The sequence below is a fragment of the Pelodiscus sinensis genome, chromosome 3 (genome assembly GCF_049634645.1).
Source record: "Pelodiscus sinensis isolate JC-2024 chromosome 3, ASM4963464v1, whole genome shotgun sequence".
Classification (NCBI taxonomy): domain Eukaryota; kingdom Metazoa; phylum Chordata; order Testudines; family Trionychidae; genus Pelodiscus; species Pelodiscus sinensis.
This window is the reverse complement of record NC_134713.1, coordinates 18,436,481-18,460,550: the sequence shown is the minus strand read 5'-3', so window position 1 is coordinate 18,460,550 and position 24,070 is coordinate 18,436,481. Positions and strand designations below refer to the sequence as shown.

General features: G+C 47.3%; 1 protein-coding gene across 1 annotated transcript; it reads left to right on the top strand.

Annotated features, from left to right (window-relative positions):
* The first annotated feature begins 228 nt into the window (after positions 1-228).
* Positions 229-23,209, top strand: LOC102445630 (b(0,+)-type amino acid transporter 1-like). The gene is made up of 6 exons (XM_006137603.2): positions 229-972; positions 5,738-5,871; positions 15,501-15,630; positions 17,943-18,067; positions 18,683-18,770; positions 22,189-23,209. Exons 1-6 carry the CDS (start codon positions 229-231, stop codon positions 22,420-22,422), a joined length of 1,455 nt encoding a protein of 484 aa, XP_006137665.2. The 3' UTR covers positions 22,423-23,209.
* Positions 23,210-24,070: the final 861 nt, after the last annotated feature.

Below are 24,070 nucleotides of genomic sequence, written 5' to 3'. Positions count from 1 at the left end.
TGCGTTATTACAACATGATGAGATGGTAATAAAGGGAAAGTAAGGCAACAAAAAGAGTTCATATATCTCATGACAGTCTATAAATGGCAGAACAGTAACATTGAAATAACTTACTTAACTACTGTAATTATTAACTGTGACCTTACAGACTGAGACAGTCCTGATTTGAAACATTCAGTTCTGCTATTTTACTCCTTCTCCGAAGCAGCACATACTAACAGCTCCATTATGAGGAAAAGGAAGAGGATGGATTCTTCTACTTTGGCTGCAGATCCAAGTGAAGAGACAGGGACATTACAGCTGAAGCGAGAAGTTGGACTGATTAGCGCTGTGTCGTTAATTGCAGGCACTATGATAGGGTCTGGGATCTTTATGTCTCCAGAGTGGGTGCTGTACTATATGGGTAGCCCTGCAGGTAGTCTCCTCATCTGGGCTGTTTGTGGTCTGCTAGTCATGTTTGGAGCCCTGTCTTATGCTGAACTTGGGACCTTAATTAAAGAGTCAGGGGGGGACTATATTTATATTTTAAGGAATTTTGGCTCTCTTCCTGCTTTTCTTTTTGCATACACTTCTGTCATTGTAGTAAGGCCTGCCAGTGTGGCAGGTGTTTCTTTAAGTTTTGCCGAATATGCTGTTGCTCCATTTTACCAAGGATGTTCAAGCCCCCCGGTAGTGGTCAAGTGTACAGCCGCCAGCTGTGTTCTGCTTTTAACCATCATTAATTGTCTCAATGTGAGGCTGGCCACAGCTATTATGAACATATTTACAGCGGCCAAACTCTTAGTATTGCTGGTCATCGTGATCGGCGGGATAGTGTTGCTCATCAATGGACAAACTCAGAGTTTCCAGGATGCCTTTCAAGACACAACTACAGGCGTTGGGCCAGTTGGAATGGCCTTTTATCAGGGACTGTGGTCCTATGATGGGTGGAACAACCTGAATTTTGTGACGGAGGAACTGAGGAAGCCTGAAGTGAGTGAATTTAACTGACTTTACTTCTTCGTTTAATTTTACATAAGAACAAAAGAACGGCTATATGGGTCAGACCAAAGGTCCATTTAGCCCAGTATCCTGTCTTCCAGCAGGGGCCAATGCCAGGTGCCCTAGAGAGAATGAACAGAACAGGGAATCATTAAGTGATCCATCCCGTCACCCATTCCCAGCTTCTGACAATCAGGTTAGAGACTCCATCTCTGCCCAATCTGGCTAATAGCCATTGATGGACCTATCCTCTATGAATTTATCTAGTTCTTTTTTGAATGCTGTTATAGTTTTGGCCTTCACAACATCCTCTGACAAAGAGTTTCACAGATTTACTGTGTGTTGTATGAAGAAATACTTCCCTTTCTTTGTTTTAAACCTGCTGCCTATTAATTTCACTTGATGACCCCTTCATTCTTTTGCTGTGAGTAAATAACATGTCCTTATTTACTTAATTTTGCAAATAGCACCCTTGATTTTATTTTGCTAACGAGAGGGTCAGTATTGTCTTGTGGTTAAAGCATGGAGCCAAGCAAGCTGGGCTCTGTTCCTGCCTTGTTCTGTGATTTTGGGCAAATCATTTAACTTCCCTTAATCTCTCTCCACAATTTGGGGATTAAAATAGTGACCAATCTATGGTTAAATAGAGCCACATGAATGCTAAAGTCTATGGAGCATATCTCAGACCAATGGATCACAAAACAAATTTACGGATCTAGTAGAAGGAGCACCATTCAATATTAATCTAAATGGCAATTAATATCTTACCTTGCACAACTTTCCTTCCCAAAGAATTTTAAACACTGAAAAGCAGACACCTCAGTCTAGGATGGAGAGTGACAATGTACGGAAATACAGCACCTTGAGCCACAGTACAGATAGGAACAGGAAGGATTTTGGTCAGGTGATCTCCACTTGTGATATCTACCTTGTGTTTATTATTTGATCATTCATAGCTAGTAAGGCCAGAAGGCAGTGACCTAATCTTACTTGATATATAATACAGACCCAAAATCCTGGCAATGGACACGTATTCATATCCACAAAATCTGTAGGGCAGTGGCACTAATTGTCACATGCGAGTGGTCCGCAAGCGCCTTGCAAATGGGCTGTGGCTTGAGGCTCAACCTGCTCCCCTGCAGCCAGGAGCCCGCGATGGCGCTTCAGCCCCGCAGCCCCGCCAGGCTGGTGCCCCAGCCCTGGTTTCCTGCTGCAGGGTGGGGTGGAGAACCATGAGCCACATGGGCTGGGTCCAGTTCATAGAGGGAGCAAGTGGAGTCCATGTATTGCCATTTCCCCTTCCCCAGCTGCTACCTGCAGCTTCCCCACAGATTCCATTGGCCAGAATCATGGCCAATGAAAGCAGTGAAAGGCAGTGCCCGGGATGCAGTGCCTGAGAGCAGCGAGGGGCGCGAGTCCAGGTAAGCATCCCCTATCATGCCCAAACCCCACACCTCCATGCCCCTCACACACACACCCTGCTGAGACCTCGCACCACCACCCTGCTACTGCATCCCCCCTTGCTCCTGCACCCTCCCTCCTGGTTAGACACGCCATCCCCAGCCTGCTCTTACACCCAGACCCCCCCATCCCCAGCCTGCTCCTTTACCCAGTGGGGACAACAGTCACTGTGGGTCTCGAAGCAAGGTGGGGGTCTCCACACCCCTGGAAGAGGTGGGGCCAAGGGCAGTTAGTCCTTACTGCTGCCTGGACCACAGTGCTGGCCCCCTCCAGCCCTCAAAGCCATGCAGATTGGCACTGTGGCACTCTTGCAGCAGTTCAGAGGAGCTCCAGGCCCTTTTGGATGGCTGAGCCCCAGGGCAATTTCTTTTGCCCCCCACATTGGTGGGTCTCCTTGCACCCTACTTCTTGCCCAGACCCTACACCACCATCCCCTCCTCCACCCATTTTGTCATCCTGGGTGGTTGGCTGGTGGTTCGTGGAAAGGTTTGTATCAAGTGGAGTGGGTCATGGGCCAGAAAGTTTGAGAACCACTGCCTAAATGTGATTTAAACCTTCAACACCTTCAATGTTCAGCAATCCACTCTGATCTTTCATCAATTTCAGTGCAGTGTTCATGAGATGATACAAAAAACCAGGTGATCTTCAGGACTGGCAGCAAATAAGCTAACGTTAAAATGATCGAGAACCATGCAATGGATTAAAGTGCAATATGACTTTGGAAATGAATGGTTTAATCATTCACTTGAGAACATAATTATAATGTTTTCCTCCATTAGGCAAGGAGTGCTTTCGGGTGGGAAATGATAGCGTGTAATCTTAAGGAATTGTGGTTAAACAGATGGCTCCCTTGAAAAATCATTATTCAGTCATAACTCAACCCTCAGATACTAACCAATACATAAGAGACATTTTATGAAAACATTCGTGGAGCTAGAGAGTCTAGCGGCGAGGGCATTGGCCTAGCGTTCATGACTTGGAATCTTCTGGCTCTGTCAAGGCCACTTCCGGGAACAGCACAATGATCTGGAGCCACCTGAGGTAAGCACTGCCTGCCCAGAGGGCTGTGCTGGCTGCTTCTGGGAGTGGTGTGGTGCCAAGGCAGGCAGGGAACCTGCTTTAGTCCCACTGCACCCCCACCTGTGGTACGTGCTGCCTGACTAGAGCCTGCCTCCAGGAGCCAGCATCCTGAACCCCCTTCCACAATCTTGAGCCCTTTCCTGCACCCAAACTCCCGCCCAGAGCCCACACCCCACATCCTCTCCTGCACTTCTGTCCTCTGTCCCAGGTTTAGTCCAGAGCCCCCTCAGCCAGAACCAGAACCAGAACCCACACCTTAGTTTCTTGCCCCATCCTCCTTTGGGTCAGCCATCTTTACCTCGCAACAGCGCTCTGCACTGTTTCCGTCCACTGTCCAATGCTGCGTCATACAATCATTTGTCCTGAGAGCAGTAGCAGAACCACATCTTCATGGACCTGTTCCATGTCTCCAATACAGTTTGGAAGAATGGAGAGATGAATGGTTGCCAAGCACGTGAAGAGAGATGTTTCTAATGAGGGTGACCCCTCTAGTGCTGGGTGGAGGAGTTTGGTGAGCTATGAACCTGGACCATGTCCATTTGGCCTGCTGTTAAACCCAGGGAGCCATCTTCAATTTCTGCCACACCAAATGTTTGCTGAATTATGCCCTCAGGACTGGGTGGCAATCTGAGAGGAAACTGATTAGCTATTGGACAGAGTTTCCTTCCTGTGATAAAGGAGCAAAGAACTACATAAAATATACATGTGTAACACGCACACCATCTGGGTGTGGTACACTGTCCTACCTCTTGGCACTGAGACCACTTACAGAGAGAATAAGTTTGCGCTATAGACTCAGCAGAGACTCATGCACAAAGCTCCAGAGGCCCCACGTTCGATTCAACCTGTTGGTGTTCCACATGCACCTCTGCACTCATCCCACCCCCACCACCCCAGAAAGTGAAGCCCCTGCATTCAGTGAGCAGCCCTGAAAGGGACAGGGGAACTACCAAAGTGCCCTTCCACCACTGCCCTTTTGGATTAACACCTCTCCACTGCTAAAGGACACAGCAGTGTGTCTTTGGAGTTGCCAGAGAGGTTGTGTTGCCCACTCCCATTTCTCTTTGCTTCTGCAGAATGACTCAGAAGAGAGGCCACACAGTGAGGACTGGGAATAATAATAAACACTTGCAGTGGTCACAGGGAGAACAGACCACTCAGCACACAGCTCTGATTTTCCTTGGACCAACAAATGGTTCCCGTTCCCTTCCCTACTCATACGCAAGCCACCATGTGCCCTCACCCTCCATGCCGCACCCATTCACAAAGGGCAGGAAGTGGGAAAGGGGGAAAAGGGGGGGATTTCGGCCTTGAAGCAACCCTACGTGTCATTAAATTGTTCTTTTTCCATCCAGGCCTTTCAGAACCCACATCCCTTTCCCTTCAGCCAGCTTGGTCCAGGCTCTGCCACTGTTCTGAGTGCTGGCCAATAAATGCTCAGTCGCACCGGGGTATAAGGACTGTTAGAGCGTCTGCTAAATGTTTTACAGTGATTCATGGGGATTCAATAAAATCATCCATTTACTGCCGCACATCCTCGCTGTGTGTTAGTTTTCACACACTAGATTGTCGTTCAGAAATGTGCTTCAGGGCTTCACCTGTGGACAGTAGGGGTAATGGCACAAGAATGCCCCTCTGACCATGTCCACTCTCACTCTACCAAAGGTTTGGCTGTACGTATAGGGTATGTCGAGACTGCATGGCTCCGTCGATGGAGCCATGTAAATGAGTTTACTAGACATAGGAAAATGAAGCGGCGATTTAAATAATCGCCGCTTCATTTACATCAAAATGGCCGCCGCGCTGTGCCGATCAGCTGTTTGGCGGCACAGCGGGGCAGTCTGGATGCGCCGTGGTCTAAAAGGGAAGTCGTTGTCGACTGCTCCTGTATGCCTCGTGAAATGAAGTTTACCTAAGCGGATGACAACGGCTTCCCTTGTCAACCACGGTGCATCCAGACTGCCCCGCTGTGCCGCCAAACAGCTGATCGGCACAGCACGGCGGCCATTTTGATTTAAATGAAGCGGCAATTATTTAAATCGCCGCTTCATTTTCCTATGTCTAGTAAACTCATCTCTATGGCTCCGTCGACGGAGCCATGTAGTCTAGACATACCCTGAGTGTCAAGACAATTTCAAGTCCAGGGCAAGCTGGCCATCAGCAAGAAGCATCGCTGCGTGGGAGCCCTGAGCTCACCCTTTGATCTCTTCCCCAGGTGAACCTGCCGAGAGCAGTGATGATTGCCATCCCTTTGGTGACGTGCCTGTATTTGCTGGTAAACGTGAGCTACTTTGCAGCCCTGACTCCATCTGAACTTCTGTCTTCAGGAGCGGTGGCCATCAGCTGGGGGTGAGCTACACAGGTGTTAATACTGCCACTCCTGCCTTCAGCGAGGGCACCAGGCTGGCATTCAGGAGACCCAAGTGCTACTCCCAGCCTGGCCACTGGCCTGCCGAGTGACCTTGGGCAGCCTGCTTCCCCTGTTTCCCCATGTGTAAAATAAGGATGTCAACATTGTAGTCAACTACACAATTATCAGTGAATCCTGTCGACTACATGCATCCTCCCCCGCACCTTGGCAGCCTCTGATACAGAGGCCGCAAAGAGCGGAGGGCAGGTGGGAGCTAGTGCCTGTGGGGAACTGGATTTTAAGACAGCTCCCCAAGTGCACCGGATCCTGCAGAGCTGCCTGCTCCCCATTGCGCTGCTGCTCATGGGTGGGTCTGATAGAGGGGCAGGCGGGAGTCCATACACACAGTGAGACAGCTTTCAAATCAGCTCCCCACACGTATTAGCTCATGTAGAGCCGCCTCCCCCTCATGCTGCTGCCTCTCTATCAGACCCACCCATGAGCAGGTTGGGGGTCAGGAGGGAGCCAATACGCATAGGGAGTCAGCTTTTAAGAGCTATCAGAGGCAGCAGCACAGGGGTGGGAGGGAGCAGAGGAGGCTGCTGCAGAGCAGCCTCTCTCCACGGCAGGCCCAGGCTCACCACGGACAGAGACTGCTCCGTGGGATGCCGGCAGGGGCAGCAGGTTTGTATAATTTTTTGTGGTGCCCCATTAGTCACACCCTCTGACCCCCGTTAACCATGCCCCTGACTCCCATTAACCACGCTCCCTGACCCCCGTTAACCAGGCCTCTGGAGGTAACACGCTCAGGGCAAGATGGACACATGACCAGAAGTAAAAGGTGTCATGTCACCCCTCTCAAAGGACTTTTCCCACCACCCTCCTGCCAACAGGGATTAATTTGGCCCCCACCAAAGATCCTTCATACAACTATCCTGCAATTTCATTAACCCAATGTGTGTGACATTAACTAAGGGGCAGAGAGGCTGGGGGAAGTGTTCCCTCTAAGGCTATGTCTACACTCGTGGCTTCTTGTGCAAGTACAGCCATTCTTGCGCAAGAACCCACAGAGTATCCACACTGCCCGCCTACTCTTGCACAAGGAAACTTACAGAATGGCGTGGTAAGAGAGGGTGTCTTGTGCAAGAGCTACGTTCTTTTCTAACAGGTGTAAGCTCTCTTGCGCAAGAGGGCAGTGTGGATGCTCGACAGGGATTTCTTGCGCAAGAAACCCCTATGGCTAAAATGACCATCGGAGCTTTCTTGTGCAAGAGAGCGTCCACACTGCCATGGATGCTCTTGCGCAAAAGCACAGCTTGCACATGGCAGTGTGGATGTGTTCTTGTGCAAGATGTTCTTGCGCAAGAAGCCGCCAGTGTAGACATAGCCTAAGAGATTCCTCCCATGAGCAGAATGAATTTTGTGTTGTGCACCAGTACTGAGTTCATGTGGCTTGTTTGGATGTGCCACTGTGGCACCCAAGTTATTAATAAATATTTTATAAACCTTTACCTTTTCTCTCTGCTGCCATGTCTCCTCCCCTTGCTCCATCAGCTCCCCCTGGTGCCGGCTGTCCCCCAACTCCTCACCCTCCTCTGCTGATCTGACTCCTGCCTTTCTCACTGCCCTCAGCCCTCCTGTGACCTGTCCCCCTCCCCCTTCTATGCCCTCTGTGCTCACTCTTCTAGTAGTCCCACTCTGATCACGTGAGCTACCCCTCCTCATCCCCTTTTCTAACACCTTCCTCTATACACCTGCCCTGCCTCTCTCCTCTGGTGCTGGTCCCTCCTCTGCAGGTGTCTGCTCTTCTGCTTCACCACCAGAATCCCCTGGTACCTGCACCTTCCCTTAGCCCTGCACTCTCCTGGTGCCTCCCCCTTCCCTATCTGCCCCTGCCCTCTTTGCCCTCTTTTTCCCTGATGCCCACCCCCTCACCACTCATTGTCCCCATTCCCCTCATGCCCCTCTGTGCCCTCACACATGACTTGCTCCATCCCCACCTTTCTCATGCCCATCCCTTCTTTCAAGCCTCCTCCCAGCACCTTCCCCTCCCTCTTTTAGCCCCCAATGCCCTTCCCCGCTCCTCTCCCAGCATCACCCTGTACCCCCTCCCACTGACACCTCCCCTCCTGCCCTTTTCCTCATTGTCTACACTTGGCCTCCTGGCATTTGTCTCTTCTCCACGCTATCCCTTGGTGCCTTCCCCTTTCTTCCCTCTGCCCCTCCCACTCCACACAAGCCCCTTCCTTTCCCATCCTATCCCCTATTTCCCCTTCCCCTTCCACACAAGCCCCTTCCTCTTCCACCTATTCCCATATTTTCCCCCTCCCCTCCACACAAGCCCCTTCCTCTCCCACCCCTTCCCCTATTTTTCCCCTCCCCCACTGCACAAGCCCCTTCCTCCCCCTCCCCGTCCCCTTCCCCCGTTTTCCCCCTATCCCTCTGCACAGAGGGCAGGAGCAGCATGACAGTATGTGGAGGGGTAACTGAAGTGCCAGCGCTTGATAGCTTCCTGGCCACACCAGTCAGGATCACCTGTCAGAGGCTCCAAAATCTACCAGTAGATCCTGACCTACTGGCTGGTGACCACTGCTCTAGGAACTAGAACACGGTGCATCAGCTGATTCATGGTGCTCCAGAAGTTCTGGGAGGGCAGGGGAGGAGTTGGTCAGTGGAGCTGCCAATGCACAAGAGGCATGGAGGTGAAAGGGGAGGGAGAAGCTTGCCACTGGTGGGTGCCTCACACCCACTATTTTTTCCCTGTGGGTACCTATGCAGTACATTGATTTTTAAGGCCAGAAAGGGTTAGTCTGCTATAATCTGACCTCTGGCTCAGGCCTTGGGTAAATTGTGCCTTCTGAGACCCTTTTCGAGTCCCTTTAGCTCTCCCCTTTCAAGTAATAGGCCTGGGAATGCAACCTCACAATCCAGACATTCAGACTGGGCAGCTGCCCCTTCTCCTTCCCCACCCAGCAGCCCTGCCTTGGATATTAATAGTGTGCAGTTCACAGAAGCAGCTTCTTGAAAAAAAAGTGTGATTAATTTGCCTGCAGGCTCTCAGCATGCAGAGAAATGAATTTCAGACAACAAAGAAAACTATCCTCCTACCGCTTATCTACTCTTGGCATTTCCCCCAAATCCCCAGCTTGCCATGATCTGAGGGTACGTCTAAACTACATGCCTCTGTCGGCAGAGGCATGTAGATTTGTTTGTTCAGCAAAGGCAAATGAAGCCGCGATTTAAATGATCGCGACTTCATTTACATTTACATGGCTGCCGCGCTGAGCCGACAAACAGCTGATCAGCTGTTTGTCAGCTCGCGCACTAGTCTGGACGTTCCCCCTGTCGACATCAAAGCCCTTTGTCGGCAGCCCCGGTAAACCTCATCCCACGAGGAATAACGGGGCTGCCGACAAAGGGCTTTGATGTCAACAGGGGGAACGTCCAGACTAGCGCGCGAGCCGACAAACAGCTGATCAGCTGTTTGTCGGCTCAGCGCGGCAGCCATGTAAAATAAATGAAGCCGCGATCATTTAAATCGCGGCTTCATTTGCCTTTGCTGATCTGTCTAATCTACATGCCTCTGCCAACAGAGGCATGTAGTCTAGACACAGCCTGATGGAGCTTTCACTTCGGGTATGTCTACACTGCAGAGGAAAATTGACGCTATCACTGTCAATCTTCAAGGGTCCAAATTAGCAATCTAGTTAAGGTAGCCTATTTGAACCGAGAGAGGCTGTCGATGCTGGTAACCCTCATTTTATAAGGAGTAAGGGGCAGTCAAAATAAGAGTGTTCTTCCTTAGACTTCCTGCAGTGTAGCCAGCACCAAAAATCGAATTAAGCTTCTTCAACTTCATCTATGCAATTACCCCAACTGAAGTTGCGTAGCTTTATTCAACTTTGTCCTGTAGAGCAGACATACACTTGGAGACGGAGCTAAGCTACAGCCCAGTTGCTACAGACACTGACTCTCAAGCTGGGTCTGCCTTCAGCAGCTGACAATGCCCCCCACCTTTCTTCAGGATAGATCTTGTAACTGATCAGTGTCTTTTGATCTCCAGGTTCCGAACCTTGGCAAAGCTGCTTAGACATGATCTAGACTTGAAATGTAGCTCAACATAGCTTTGGTGCACAGGAGTGTGAAAAATCCACCCCTGTGAGCAATGTAGCTATGTCAACCTAACTGTTGGCATAGATGCAGCAAAACTGATAGAAGAATGCTTCCATTGACCCATTTGCCATTGCTAGGGCAATGTGTTCCTCCGGCAACAGAAAAAACCCTTCTCTCAACCTACACGCATAGACTATGTCTACATTACATTATGCTGGCCTAACTACTGTGCTGTATGCATGACACTGTAGTCCCTGTAGCGTAGACACGATCTATGTCACCAGCAATGTTCTCTCTAATCTTTTCCATTTACGTTCAGATTTTTTTCCAGCCATGTGTGGAATAATTTCATGTGCACCAAAGCATGTGTGCACGTGCACCCACCAGTAGAAACAAAAAACCTTGCTGTGAGTGCTCTGCTAATCAGCTGGTTGGGCATTTGAATCTCTTCTAAATGGCTGCACGAGCACACATCTTACAGGGAACACTGGTCACCAGGTTGGGGCAGAAGAATTGCCCCTCCATAGCTTTTAACCTGGCTACTGTGTTTGAATGTTTTGGGATGTACGCTATCCAGGCCATTCTTCTTCCTTTCCAGCTAAGTCCCCCTTACAAGCCCTCTTTTGATCTAACTCCATACTGAGCAACTGCAAATACCCAGAGCATGAACAATGTACATAAAAATGTTTCCCCTTACCTTTACCTAACGGACTAACAAAACATGTAGATGGTATCATGAGCTTTCGTGAGCACACCGAACTTCTTCAGATGACCGGAGTCTCCAGTCATCTGAAGAAGTGGGCTGTGCCCACGAAAGCTCATGATACCATCTACGTCTACATCTACACTGGCATGATTTTCCGGAAATGCTTTTAATGGAAAAGTTTTCTGTTAAAAGCATTTCTGGAAAAGCGCGTCTAGATTGGCAGGATGCTTTTTTTGGCAGGAAGCACTTTTTGCGGAAAAGCGTCCGTGGCCAATCTAGATGCGCTTTTCCGCAAAAAAAGCCCCGATCGCCATTTTCGCGATCGGGGCTTTTTTGCGGAAAAGAAATCTCTGCTGTCTATACTGGCCCTTTTGCGCAAAAGTCTTTCGGAAAAAGACTTTTGCCCGAACGGGAGCAGCATAGTATTTCCTCAAAAGCACTGACAATCGTACATGAGATCAGTGCTTTTGCAGAAATTCAAGTGGCCAGTATAGACAGCTGGCAAGTTTTTCCGCAAAAGCAGATGATTTTGCGGAAAAACTTGCTAGTCTAGACACAGCCTACATGTTTTGTTAGTCTATAAAGTGCTACGAGACTATTAGTTGTTTTTTAAGTTTTTTCTGTTACAGAAAACTCGGTTTACCCCTCTGAAGCTATCCCTAACGGTTCATTACAATCTCTCAGTTACTTCCTTCTCAGGCCAGAAGGAGCAGATGGCCTGCTTGCTGCAGCTTCTGTGTCTTTTTCTATGTGTGTCCTTTTCAGTAGTCACTGAGGTTATGTTTAGACTGCACCCCTCTGTCAGCAGAGGGATGCAGATTAGGCTGGGCGAAATTGCTAATGAAGTGGGGATTTAAATATCCCATGCTTCATTAGCATAAAAATGTCCACCGCTTTTTTCACATACGGAGCTTTGTTGGAGAAAAGCGGCAGTCTAGAGGCTGATCTATCGCAGAGGGGTGCAGTCTAGACATACCCTGACATTCCCTGGAAACCTTCTCCAACTTGCTCACCCCCTGTCTCTTTTCCAGGATTTAGTATCTTTCTTTGATCCCAGGCTTTGCCTTGGGAAAAGCAGGCATTTCTAGCCAGTGGGTAACAGGGGGTAACTGTTACATCTTCTCCAATGTTTCCTCAAGCACCCTTGGCATTTTCTATGATAATGCTTTATCTTTGGCACTACAGTATTTCATTTCCTGTTCGTACCCCTTCTTACAACTTCCTTAAACTGAACTCCTTGCAGTCAGGCAGATTAATATTAAACAGATACCCTGAGGAACACAAATCGATACTATTATAAAAGGAGAGGTGTCTGTCACGCCATCTGTCACAGAGAACATTTGAGAAGACTTGAGAAGATTCTAGGCGGAGGCAGGCCCCCAACCCCACCTACAGCCCTCCCCTCCTCTGAGGCCCTGTCCCCCCACCATGAGAGAGGAGGAGGAGCAGCACGCCAACCGCGCGCACACCCTCCCACGCCACGCAGAGGGGAAGAGCACATGCCGGCCCAGCATCCCCAGAGCAGTGGGGCGGGGAAGAGGACACATGGCCCTAACCCCCACCCCCAGGAGCAGCAGGGACGGAGGACTCCACATGGCTCCAGCCTCCCTGGTCTCAGAGCAGCGAGAAAGGAGGCAGCCACGCGGCCTGAGCCAGTCCCGGGAGCAGCGGGGAGGGAGGAGGCCACGTGTACACCTACCATCACAATGGGATGGGCAATGCTAGTATTTATTAAAAAAACCAGGACTTTATTCCCTCATGCACCCCACCCTGCATGCCCAGGCCGTATAGAATTTCACCAACAAGTTTTGTATCAGGCCCATGGCTTCTGGGTAAGATAAAGCACATCTTTTTGAAAGCCATCCCACACTAATTTAAAGACTTCAAATTACAGAGAATTTACTTCATGAGCTAGGAGGACAAATTTTGGCAACAAACACTGAGGCAACCGCTACTCTTACCAAAAATACAAAAGGTCCTTTGTTTTCAGTGGGAATGAGACAACAGCTCAGGTTTTAAGATCTCATTTATGCTCTTATTGCATTGTTGTTAATAACCCTGAATGTAATTGAAAACAGGAGTGCGAAGGACCAGTGTTCTGCTCAGACCAGTTACAAAACCCCATTAACTTATAGGGGCTTGAACTTTCTCTGCACTTCCTCCTCTGTCATTCCTGATTAACAAGTTATTTGTGAGCTTTCTGTTTTGTAACCTCCCTCCTTCTCCTGCCTGATTAACCTTTTCACCCCTGAGAGCACAGCCTTGGAAGAAACATGTTCCTCAGCAATCAGGAGGCGGGTCAGTGTATATGAAGTGCACGTCCAAGGGAGAAACCCATGTTAACAGGAATTGGGCAGGGCAAGATGATTATGGAGCACGAGTGAAGGTTCTAGCAGCAGTGCAACAGCTCTGGGAGTCGTATGCAATAATTGCTAATTAAAGTAAAAAAAGCTGTTAGAAAGAGAGGCATTGTCTAGCGGCCAGACCACAGGACAGAGAGGTAAAAAGTGGAGCTCCTGAACTCTTGTCATCCTGAGACAATTAGGGCTAAAATATCAGAAGCATGGCTTCTTTTGGGGCATAATTTGAATCCACAAAGCTGCATCAGCATTTCTTTTGAGTCACTAGTTTGGCAGCAAGTGCAACTCTGAAGGGTTGCACCTTGAAAAAGCTACTCAGATTTGCACCTGCAGTTAATTTTCAGGGCCCCAAAAGTACAGCTGCCAATTTCGTAGGTACAACACGGTGTTGCCAACTGTTGTGAGATTTTAGTGCAAGTCTTGTGCTATTTGGAGGGATTTTTTTCTGAAAACTCCACCTGCTGGAGACATGTGATTACACAAAACTCTTTTTTTCTTAAAGGAGGAGCCCTTCTAGAGTCAGAGAAAAGCTTGAAATCATGAACCTTAAAGGCTCAAAAAACAGAAGGCAATTACCCTTCTATCTTTTAATTTTTTTAATTGTGATTTTTATGCCCATCTTGTATTTTGGAAGGGACCTAACCCACAATGTTTGAACACCTGGAATTGAGAAGACTGAAATAGTGTGGTTGAACCTTAGCAAGGCTAAATTATAATCTAAATCTAGTGGCTCCCAGTCCATTTTGCCGTTAAGTGCTGCCATGTTTCCTTCCTCCCCATGCTTTGTTTTCCCTCTCCCTTTTTCTTTAGAGCTATATAGATGGGTTCAAGACACAACATTTAGATTGAGATTTCAAACATAGAATCAGGCCTTGTCTACTCTAAAAGGAAGATCGCTGCTGCTGTGATCGATCTTTCAGAGTTCAATTTAGCGAGTCTAGTTAAGACTCACTAAATCAAACTCAGAAGATGCTCCCGCCAGCATCTGGTACTCTTGCCGTTATGAGGAGAAAGTGAAGCCAACAGAGGAGTATTTGCTAGCGTAGATCTGGCCCTAGAGATAGAAGGTACTGCAATAGTCAGCTAGTCTAATCCCCCTGAAGTCTGAGGAGATTTGGAGCTGGGATTTTGGTCCTATTAGATGCACACAAATGGCAATTTCTTTAAGAGGCTGATCTTATTGTTGCACTTTTACTATTGTTAATTTCACCATTATCCCCAAAGTCAGAATTTAGTTTTGTATTAAAAGCCAGTTTGTAGGGAGGAACAAGAGGATATCATCCCAGCATCTGCCTCTAGAGATGTCTGCAAACTTAGGTTTGATTTGTTAGGGTAACACTAAACTGGATGCAGCCTGCCTCAAGTTTTTATCATTCTTACTATCCTCTTGCTGATTTTAAACGAGTGTAACTCTATTGACTGATGCAGAGTCATGCCCAGTGAGAAGGAAAATCAGGTTCCCTGTGTCTAGCAACCTTCCCTGGGTAATGCATACACAAATTTCAAGCTTATTTCGAGATAGCCTATATTGACAAATCCCTTCGTCCTCATGGAATGAGGTTTACTAGGATGTCAGAATTGCAAGTCCGTTATTTTGATTAAATTTTGAAGTAACAAGCATTCTGCTAAGACGTGGAAAACACTATTTCAGGATACTGGATGTGTCCCGAAATAGCACCTGCTGTCTAGATCAGTGTTCCCCAAATAGTGAAAGTAAGGGTTCCGTGAGAACTTGATCACTTCCTCCCTCTCCTTCCCCCCCACCCAGAGCCAGTCTTAGGAGCGACCGAGCCGGGCGCCATTTTCAAGGGGCCGCTGGCCACCACGGTCTTAATGCTGCGTTTTGTTTTTTTGCCTGACAGTTCCCCCCCCCCCCTTTTTTTTTGGTCGAACAGTTTCCCATGGCGTTTTTATTTTAAAGGGTTCTGTGGCCCAATAAAATTGGGAAACACTGGTTTAGATGTACCCTAACTGATGCTGAGGTGTTGAGAAATACATACATGTACTTAAAGAAGTAGGCTTTTAATGCATGCTTGAGAGGGATGTTGCTTTTTAAAAATAATAATACTTTAAAAAAACAAACCCAACAACAACGCTTAGGTTTCATGGCAGCATTCTTCCCAGGATTTTTCTCCTGTCTCTTAAACAAGAGGCACCAGTCATACTCTTATTAAAATCAATAGGACTTTTGCTATTGACTTAAATGAAAGCAAACATAGGCCCAGGGGGTGACAGTCACACTGCATTCCTTGAATGAATGCAATCCAGGATTCAGTCCTCTTCTCAAGAAAACACGAAGGGCATTCTTCCAGTTGGCCAGAATGACTGCCTCTGCTGGCCATAGCATTGCACAACTAGTTAAAGATGAATTAAGGGAGTGAGACTGATTATCTCCCTCTGTCATGTCGAAAACCATTTGCTTTTGCTGTTTTATTTCCCTGTCACTTAGGAACAAAGTCCTGGGCAGCTGGGTCTGGGTGATCTCATTGTCCGTTGCACTATCTTCATTTGGGTCAGCGAATGGAACGTTTTTCAGTGGAGGCCGTGTGTGCTATGTTGCTTCAAGGGAAGGTCATATGGTAAGGGACTGGAAAGTGTCTATTTCGGTTTGTGCTACTCTCCCCATAATGGTGGCATGTGAAGCAAAAAGGAAAAAAAGTTTGTCTGAATCATTTCCTGATATATAAATACATCCTCATTGTTTGATTCCCAGACCCCACGACTGTTCTTTTTTTTTTTTTTTGAAAAAACAAACACCCCACACGTATTAGCTCCTATTCCCCTTTTGCAGCAGGATTTTAGAAAACTCCGTTGACTGACTTCAGTTGCTGCTGGTCCTGCTGCAGCATCAGGGAGGGGATGTAGAATAATAAGTTGTTCATAATTTCCCCCATTAGGGTTTGCCTGCATGTAGGAAGGTGTGGCTCTGAGTGGCCAGAAGAGAGGAGAACACTTGTGTAGACTACGGATGTAAAATTGGTAAAATTGTATTCAACTATTAACAGTGTGCTCTGGCTGGGTTACCAGGAAGCGTCACCCAGTAAGGTTACCCGTTTACATCCCTAGTGTAGACTAGGTATGGGCTTTTTCTTTTTTTTTTTTTTACTCCTATGTCATCTACTGCAGTGGAAAGGTCTGGACAGGGGCTACATTTGTGCTCACACCATTGCTAGAGCTCAAGCTGCACATGTTCTAGCTCAATGGAGGGTGTGGACTATCAAAATTGGTTAGTGCAGACAACACCTCAGAATCCTTCTCTCTTAAGGATCTCTCTCTCAGTGGCCGCAGTAAATTGAAACAGGATGGGGCATACGGGAGCTGTGAGGGAGCGCTGATCCCTACACCAAGGGGAAGAGGTGGAGCTCTTTCTCTGCACTCAGCAGGGAATCAATCTGTGTTCCTTCTAACACCTCCTTATTATAACTCTTGCTGTCTCTCATTTCTCCATCCACGTGCGTCAGCTGAAGACTCTGCATCCCCTGTGAACTCTTTGGTGTGTTTAAATGCCTGGGCCCAAACACACTGACAGCTCAGGGGGTTATACGCTGCATGGCTTGTTTTAGAAATGAAAGGTGATGTCATGCATACATGAAGGCTATGTCTAGACTTCCCCCTCTTGCACAGAAAAATATGCAAATGAGGTGAAGCGTGGAATATTGCCACGCCTCATTTGCATAATTAATGAAGCTCTGTTTCGTGCAAAAATCCCCTCTTGCGCAAGAGCCGTTCTTCCTGAAAAAAAGAGGAAGAAAAAAAGCCTTGTGCCCAAAAATGGAGCCTCATTAATTATGCAAACGAGGCACGGCGATAGTCCACGCTTCACCTCATTTGCATATTTTTTTGCACAAGAGGGGGCAGTCTAGACATAGCCAGAAAGTTCTAGGCTGTGTATGATGATCTGGGCACTTTGGGATCTGAAAGACCCGAGAATGAGCATTAACTGATAGTTTAGAATGTACGCAGTTATCCAGTTTTTCAGGAAATAAGGTAATATTATCATTGAGCATCAGAAAGTCATTTCAAGCTTGCGACAAAGTGCTCTCTGTAAACCCTCCCTTTCAGAACTAAGTAATGGAACAGGTTAGCAAGATACCCCATATTTTGTAACAAATCAGAATTTGTTTGTGGGTTGATTGTATCAGTCTTTTACTTCCAGAGACTTAGTTCCACAAATGGTTCCACTTAAGTAAAGTCCCACTGAAAAGCAACTGAGGTTTGGTTTACACTAAAGGGGAAATTCGACTTAAGATATGCAACTCCAGCTATGTTAATTACGTAGCTGGAGTCGAAGTAACTTAAATTGAGTTTTTGTGTCATCCACACAGCAGGGGATCGACATCCCTTACTCCTCATGAGGAGCAGAACTACCAGTGCTGATGGGGAAAGCCCTCACTAGACCCACTAATTCTAGTTTTCACTAGCCCCGCTAATTCGAATCCCAGAAAATCGACCATGGCAGCATCAATCTTCTCGATAGTGTAGGCAAGCCCTCAAGGCAGAGCTGTAGAACAATGGGGCTGGCTACATGTAGGAAGGCAAAAGCTGCTTTCAGAATCTTTATTATTAATGGTGATCAGTGATCCAGAACAAATCTGAGGTGGCTTTCAGGTATCAGATAGACTGACAGAAAATCCTATCTTCTGTTTGCAGCCTGAGCAAATCTGGTATGAAGTCACTGAGCCACAGTAAAAATAACCTTGAGGAGTTCCATATTTACCCCCCTCAAAGTGGAACTACTTTTTAATTACAGCGCTTAGGTGCTGATTAAGGGCCTACGGCTGAACTCTTGTTTCAGCATAGCTCTCACTGCAGCCCGTGGGAGCATGGATATGCACTTCAGAATTGGGTCCTGTCCGGATGTCTGTATGTTATCTTGTACTTTGACTTTCAGCCAGATATACTATCCATGGTTCATGTGAGATGCCTCACACCTTCTCCTGCTCTGATATTTACATCAGCCATGTCTTTAATAATGATAATACCAGGAAACTTCAGCAGCATAGTAAACTTCTTCAGGTATGTTTAACACTTCCATTTCCCCTTGTCCTCCCCAAATCCTGTTTTTAGCATTTTTAATACCTTCTCTCTATCTGCTGCCTTTATTAGCTCAGGTTGTCATTTTCACTAACAACTGTCAGGAGGAGGCGAAGAGAAGGGAATGTGTCTGACTAGCAAATCTGTGATGTGAATGCTGTTGTGATTCATAGTATTTTACAAATGGATCCATACTTACTGTTTTCGTAGATTACAAGGAGCCATTGTGATAATCTAATATGACACGCCTTAGGCTTTAGGATTTCCTAGAATTAATTCCTGTTTGAACTAGAATATATCTTGTAGACAAGCATCTAATCTTGATTTAAAAATTTCTAATGGTGAATCCACCACAAACTTGATAAGTCTTTCAATAGCTAATTATAATTTCCCCAATTTAAAGTTTTGATCACTGCAGGTAAGGAAAATGGAGTGCATGTTGAGAAGTTTTGGATTTAGGACAATTAAAAGAGTCTCTCTTGATTCCTGTCTTTTTTGTGCACTTTCTTAAAGATACTGATACTTAAAGAGACTGATACAGTTGCTATAGTCATATCTAATTCCTGAACTCAATGCTTGTAACTTTTTTCTGTACAGTTTTACAGCTTGGCTTTTCTATGGCACAAATATCGCTGGCCTCCTGTACTTAAAGATTAAGAAACCGGAACTGCCAAGATCATATAAGGTGAAACTTAAAAATCTTTTTTTTTTTTTTTTTTTTTGTCCATGGAAGGGAGAATGATGTTGCACCCTTGACAGACTTTACAAACTATTCTCTTTATTCCCTTCTGATTGTGACGGGGTTGTGCATTAGTGCACTGTGGAGACACACTGCCCTTCCCACCTGTGAAGGGTTATCTTCAGGCCTGACTCTCAGACAGTGCTTCTTCTTAAGGATGGGAGAGGGAAATACAATCAGATTCTGATCTCAAAAGCTACTTCCGGCTATTCCTAGGACAAATTACCCTCTCCTGCAGGTAAGCCTATGAGAAGAGGATCTAGGGAAAGGAGTGCTCTAAAAGGATCTCCTGAGTCATTTTGCCATACCTGGGGGCACAGGTTTGCTTCCTAGGGTACTGGCTCCCAAACACAATTTCTCTCATGGACTCCATGAGGGGCTTGGTTTGGAGACACCAGTGCCTCACTCCAGTGCCATGACAGACTGTGCAGCTCCAGGGAAGATGAGATGAAGCGTGGTTTCTTCTGTTAGGCGGGGAACTCTTCAAGAAATGGGAGTTCCTAGGCACAGAGGGGTTCACTGAAAGATGAACACAAACTAGGTGCCAGTCACAAGCCCTCACGTTTTCTTTGGTATGGGAGCAATGTGTGCATCTTGGACCCCAGTGGGGTTCTCATGAGGTGTGGAACAAATTTACTATTTAAAGCTAGACCTGGCAAAGCATTAGTGACGGTATGGTAGAGCACAGCCCTGCCCTGACGGAGTGATGGAAATGTCCCAATAAGGCACCTTTCACCTGTGGATCTGTCCTGAAACTAGGACAGCGAACTCCATGTTATTGGATAAAGAGGAGTGAAACAGTAGAAGTGCAGCAGCCTGTTCAGCATGATTTACGTGCCTCCCTGGTATTAGGCCACAGAGGTAATGGGCCTGTTTGAATTTTTAGCTTGATAGTATGGCTCCTTAGATCAAACTGTAGCAGCTCACGTCATTAACTCTTGCAACCCCCTAACATGGCAGTGGCCATAGAAGGATCTGTCCTCGTGACACAGCAATATCTGCAAGAGAAACATCTTCACACCTAAAATAAAACTAGAGTTTTTATTTGAGTTTTGCCAGAAGGGCTGGAGCTGCGTTGAGCAGGCAGAGCAGTGTAGCTGAGAGGAAGGCTGGGAAGATTGGTGGAGGCGGGTCTGCTCCATGATCTCTGTATTAGCCACCATTGCCTTGGGCAGTTTGATACCCTACTTTCAGAAGGGAATCACAGACATTCAAGATGGAAAAGAACAACTGGGACATCTAGCCCATCTCCCTGTCATGGCAAGATTATTCCCTCTTGGTTTTTTACAGGTATTTGGTGAAATATTTAATTTAAATGTAATTTACATTTAAGTTTTACTATAGTCTTAAGGCCAAGATTACAGAATAGACTACTTAGGCATCCACCAATCAATGCATGTGAAAGCCATGCCTGCTTGGTGTAATGCTATGTCTCCCTTGTGGTAGCACCCTAGACCTTCTAGAGATGAATGAGTCTGCCTCAGACTTAGCTAAAAAGCCCATGGCTTTTAGCTCACACAGCAGAGGCTCATACACTAAGTTTCAGATGTCCTGGGTTTGGTCCTGCCTGCTGACTACAGGAGTCTGTCCATGTTACACATGCAAACCCTCCCATCTGCAAGCACGAGTGATCAGTCAGACACCTAAGAATGGCCATACTGGATCAGACCAAAGGTCCATCTAGCCCAGTATCCTGTCTGCCAACAGTGGCCAGTGCCAGATGCCCCAGAGGGAGTGAACACAACAGGCAATCATCACATGATCCCTCTCCTGTCATCTGTTTCCGAACAGGCTAGGGACACCATTCCTATCCATCCTGGCTAATAGCCACTGATGGACTTAACCTTCGTGAATCTATCTAACTCTTTTTTGAACTCTGTTAAGGTCCTGGTCTTTACAACATCCTCTGGCAAGGAGTTCAACAGGTTGACTGTGCGCTGTGTGAAGAAAAACTTCTTTTTGATTGTTTTAAACCTGCTACCTATTAATTTCATTTGGTGACCGCTCAGTCTTGTATTATGGGAACAAGAAAATAACTTTTCCTTATTCACTTTTTCCACACTAGTCATGATTTTATAGACTTCTCTCATATTCCCCCCTTAGTCTATTCTTTTCTAAGCTGAAAAGTCCCAGTCTTTTTAATCTCTCTTCATATGGGACCTGTTCCAAACCTCTAATAATTTTTGTTGCCCTTTTCTGAACCCTTTCCAATACCAATATATCGTTTTTGAGTTGAGGCGCCCATATCTGTATGCCAGGGTTGAGCAATAATTTTTGACGGGGGGGCCACTCCAAGATTTTGGAAAGTGGTCAAAGACTGCACTCTTCCATGATATTAATGGAAGAGATTCAGGGTCTGGGATGGGTGCAGAAGGGAGCTTGGGTAAGGGATTGGGATGCAGGAGGGAGACTGGAGTCTGGGAGGAAGTTTAGATGAAGGAGGCGGTTGTGACCTAGGGCAGGGGACTGGAGTGCAGAGGTTTGGGATGTGACCTAGCATAGGAGGGCATTGTGATCTGGGGCAAGAGGTTAGGGTGCCAGATAAGGGAGGGGGTAGGAGTGTAAGAGGGGGACAGAGAGTTTGGGTATTTTGAGTGGGCAGAAAGAGCTGGGGTGCCAGAAGCAGGCTGTGGCCAAGAGACTTACCTGTCAGCTGCCAAACCAGCCCGCCTGCCTGCAGAGCTTAAAATGTTTCCCAGACTGCCTGCTTGCCTGGCCATGTGTTTCAGTGAATAACTGAGCTGAGGAGAGGGCGCGTGGTTCTTCTTGGCTGCCTGTTATTCCAACAAGCAGCTCCCATTGGCCAGTTTCTGGCCAGAAACTGGACAATAGGATTGTGCTGGGGATGAGGTGGCACCTGAAACTTCCCCCCTCCCCTCCAGTTTTAAACCAGAAATGCAGCCCTGCAGCCATGTTTCTGCACAGTGCATGGGGCTGCTGGGCAAGCAGAGGAGCCTATTGGGGCTCCCTGATACCTCCACAGGCCGAGTCTGGTAGCTTGGTGGGCTGGATCTGGCCCGTAAGCCATATTTTGCCCAGGCCTGCTGTATGCAATATTCAAGATGTGGGCGTGCCATGGTTTTATATAGAGGCAATAAGGTATTCTCTGTCTTATTCTCTATCCCTTTTTAAATTACACCATTATATGATTTGTGGTTCTGTGTTTGTAAACCTCAGTGTACCTAGCTCACGTGCACACAGGTTTAATGGCTGGCTGAAGAGTCTGTGAATAAAGGCCCAGGTTTACAAGGTGCTGAGTGCCTCCTGGAAGGCGCTGTGCAGTGGGAGGTGAGGGCATTCAGAACTTCACAGGGTCAGGCCCAGGGTATGTTTGGTTTCTTACAGAGACGTTTTGCTTTCACAGGTTCCGATTATTATACCAATAATTGTGCTGATTGCGTCTGTGTACCTGGTGCTGGCGCCAATCATCGACCAACCCCAGATCGAGTTTCTCTATGTCGTCCTATTCATTCTCAGTGGTATCATCATTTACTTCCCTTTAGTTCGTTACAAACACCATCCCAAGTGCTTACAGAGAGTCACTTTGCATCTCCAGCTGCTCCTGGAAGTTGCCCCGACGGCTGAAAACCTGAAATGATTTAACACTCACTGTACTGCACTGGTGGCTACTACTCTTTATTTATTCCAATACTGAAGACCATATTTTTTGAGATATATGTGCAACATAGCGTTTTCATAGGGGAAACAGCATAACTACATTGAGTAGGCTGAAAGAAAATGGCATGAAAACATCTGGTAGATAGATATGGGCCAATGGAAGATTCTTTCTGTGTTTTCTGGGGATATATTCTCCCTTCCACGCACATGCTGCACTCCTCTCCATTCCTGAGACTCCAGAGTGCATCATGTATATTTCCATCCTGGCAAACTGTAAGAGGAATGCATACTTGAAGGGTTCATACTCAATAAAGTCAATAAGGCCTTATCACTAGTGATGTGACCTGGGAGCGATGGCTTCTGTGGGCCCCCGGGAGGGAGAAAAAGACGGGGAGCAGCAGCTCTATGCCCCGGGAAGGGATGAGGTCTTGGGCAGAGGGGGCAGGGATGGGGCAGCCACCCTCAGCATTTTCCACATGCTGCCCCCTCAACCATAGGAGCCATGCATAGAGCAAGGTACTACGCTCTAGCGGTGATTGAAAGGGCCCAGGGCTTCAGCTGCTGCCACTGTAGCAGTAGCAGTAGCGGCAGCCTGGAGCCCCAGGACCATTTGAATCGCCAAGCCCTGAGACAACTGCTTTCCTTGTTCCCACCCCGTCCTCAAGCCTGGATGTACCATTATCCTTGAACAGTAATTCTCATTTAACACTATAGATACGTTTCAGAAAATTATCGTGTTAAGTGAAAACGTGTTATTGCAGGGTCAATTTTCCCATTGAAAATAATGGAAAAGGTGGGAGTTGCATTTCAAGCAGTGGTGTCTGTTGGGACTGGGACATAAGGTTGGGGAAGAAAGAGGACTGGGTTACAGCAGGGAGGGGAGGTGTTTGGCTCTGGGGAACGGAAGGGGAGGAGAGGGGAGAGGGATTGGGTTGGGAGTATGCCTCTGTGACGGGTCTTCCGGGGAACGGCGCAGCGAGCAGCGAACCCTCCGCCGCTGTGCACGGAGGCAAGGGAAGCCCTGCGCAGCCGCCGGCAACGGGCCGGCTGGGGAAATTGTGTTATTCTGGGAACAGTCGTGTAATTCAAAAAACTTTCCCCCCAAAAAATCATGCTATCGCAAAAACGTGTAAAGCAGGCACGTGTTAAATGAGGAATTACTGTATCAGGCTACAGCTGCAAGCCAGCGTCTCCCAGCTGACAGAATCCTTCCACAGGAAAACATCCTTTTCTCCTCCACCATTTCTGATGGAGTGTGGTTTTCCCTATGCTCCACAGTTCAGAGGCAGATCAGGTCGGTCTCCTTGGTCTGAGAAAGATTCACCAGCAAGCAGTCCTCTGTTTACGTGAGTGTCTGCTTTCAGGAGGGAAGAGGCAGATTTTATGCTGTCCATCTTCCCTGAACTTTCCCTGACTAGCTCAGAGAGAGGAGGCTTATCCCACCCTGCATGATGAGGCTCTTTAAGGGTCCTAAAGAGAACCATGGCTTAGGGTTTTTCCAGGCACCAGCTATACTCCTGGGATTACTTTGTCCCTCTCAGCATCTGCCTATGCTGGTTGGTAGGTCTGAGCTTGCCACAGAACTTCTGGAGGAGGGAAATTCCCACTAGACTTCCCCCTCTAACCCT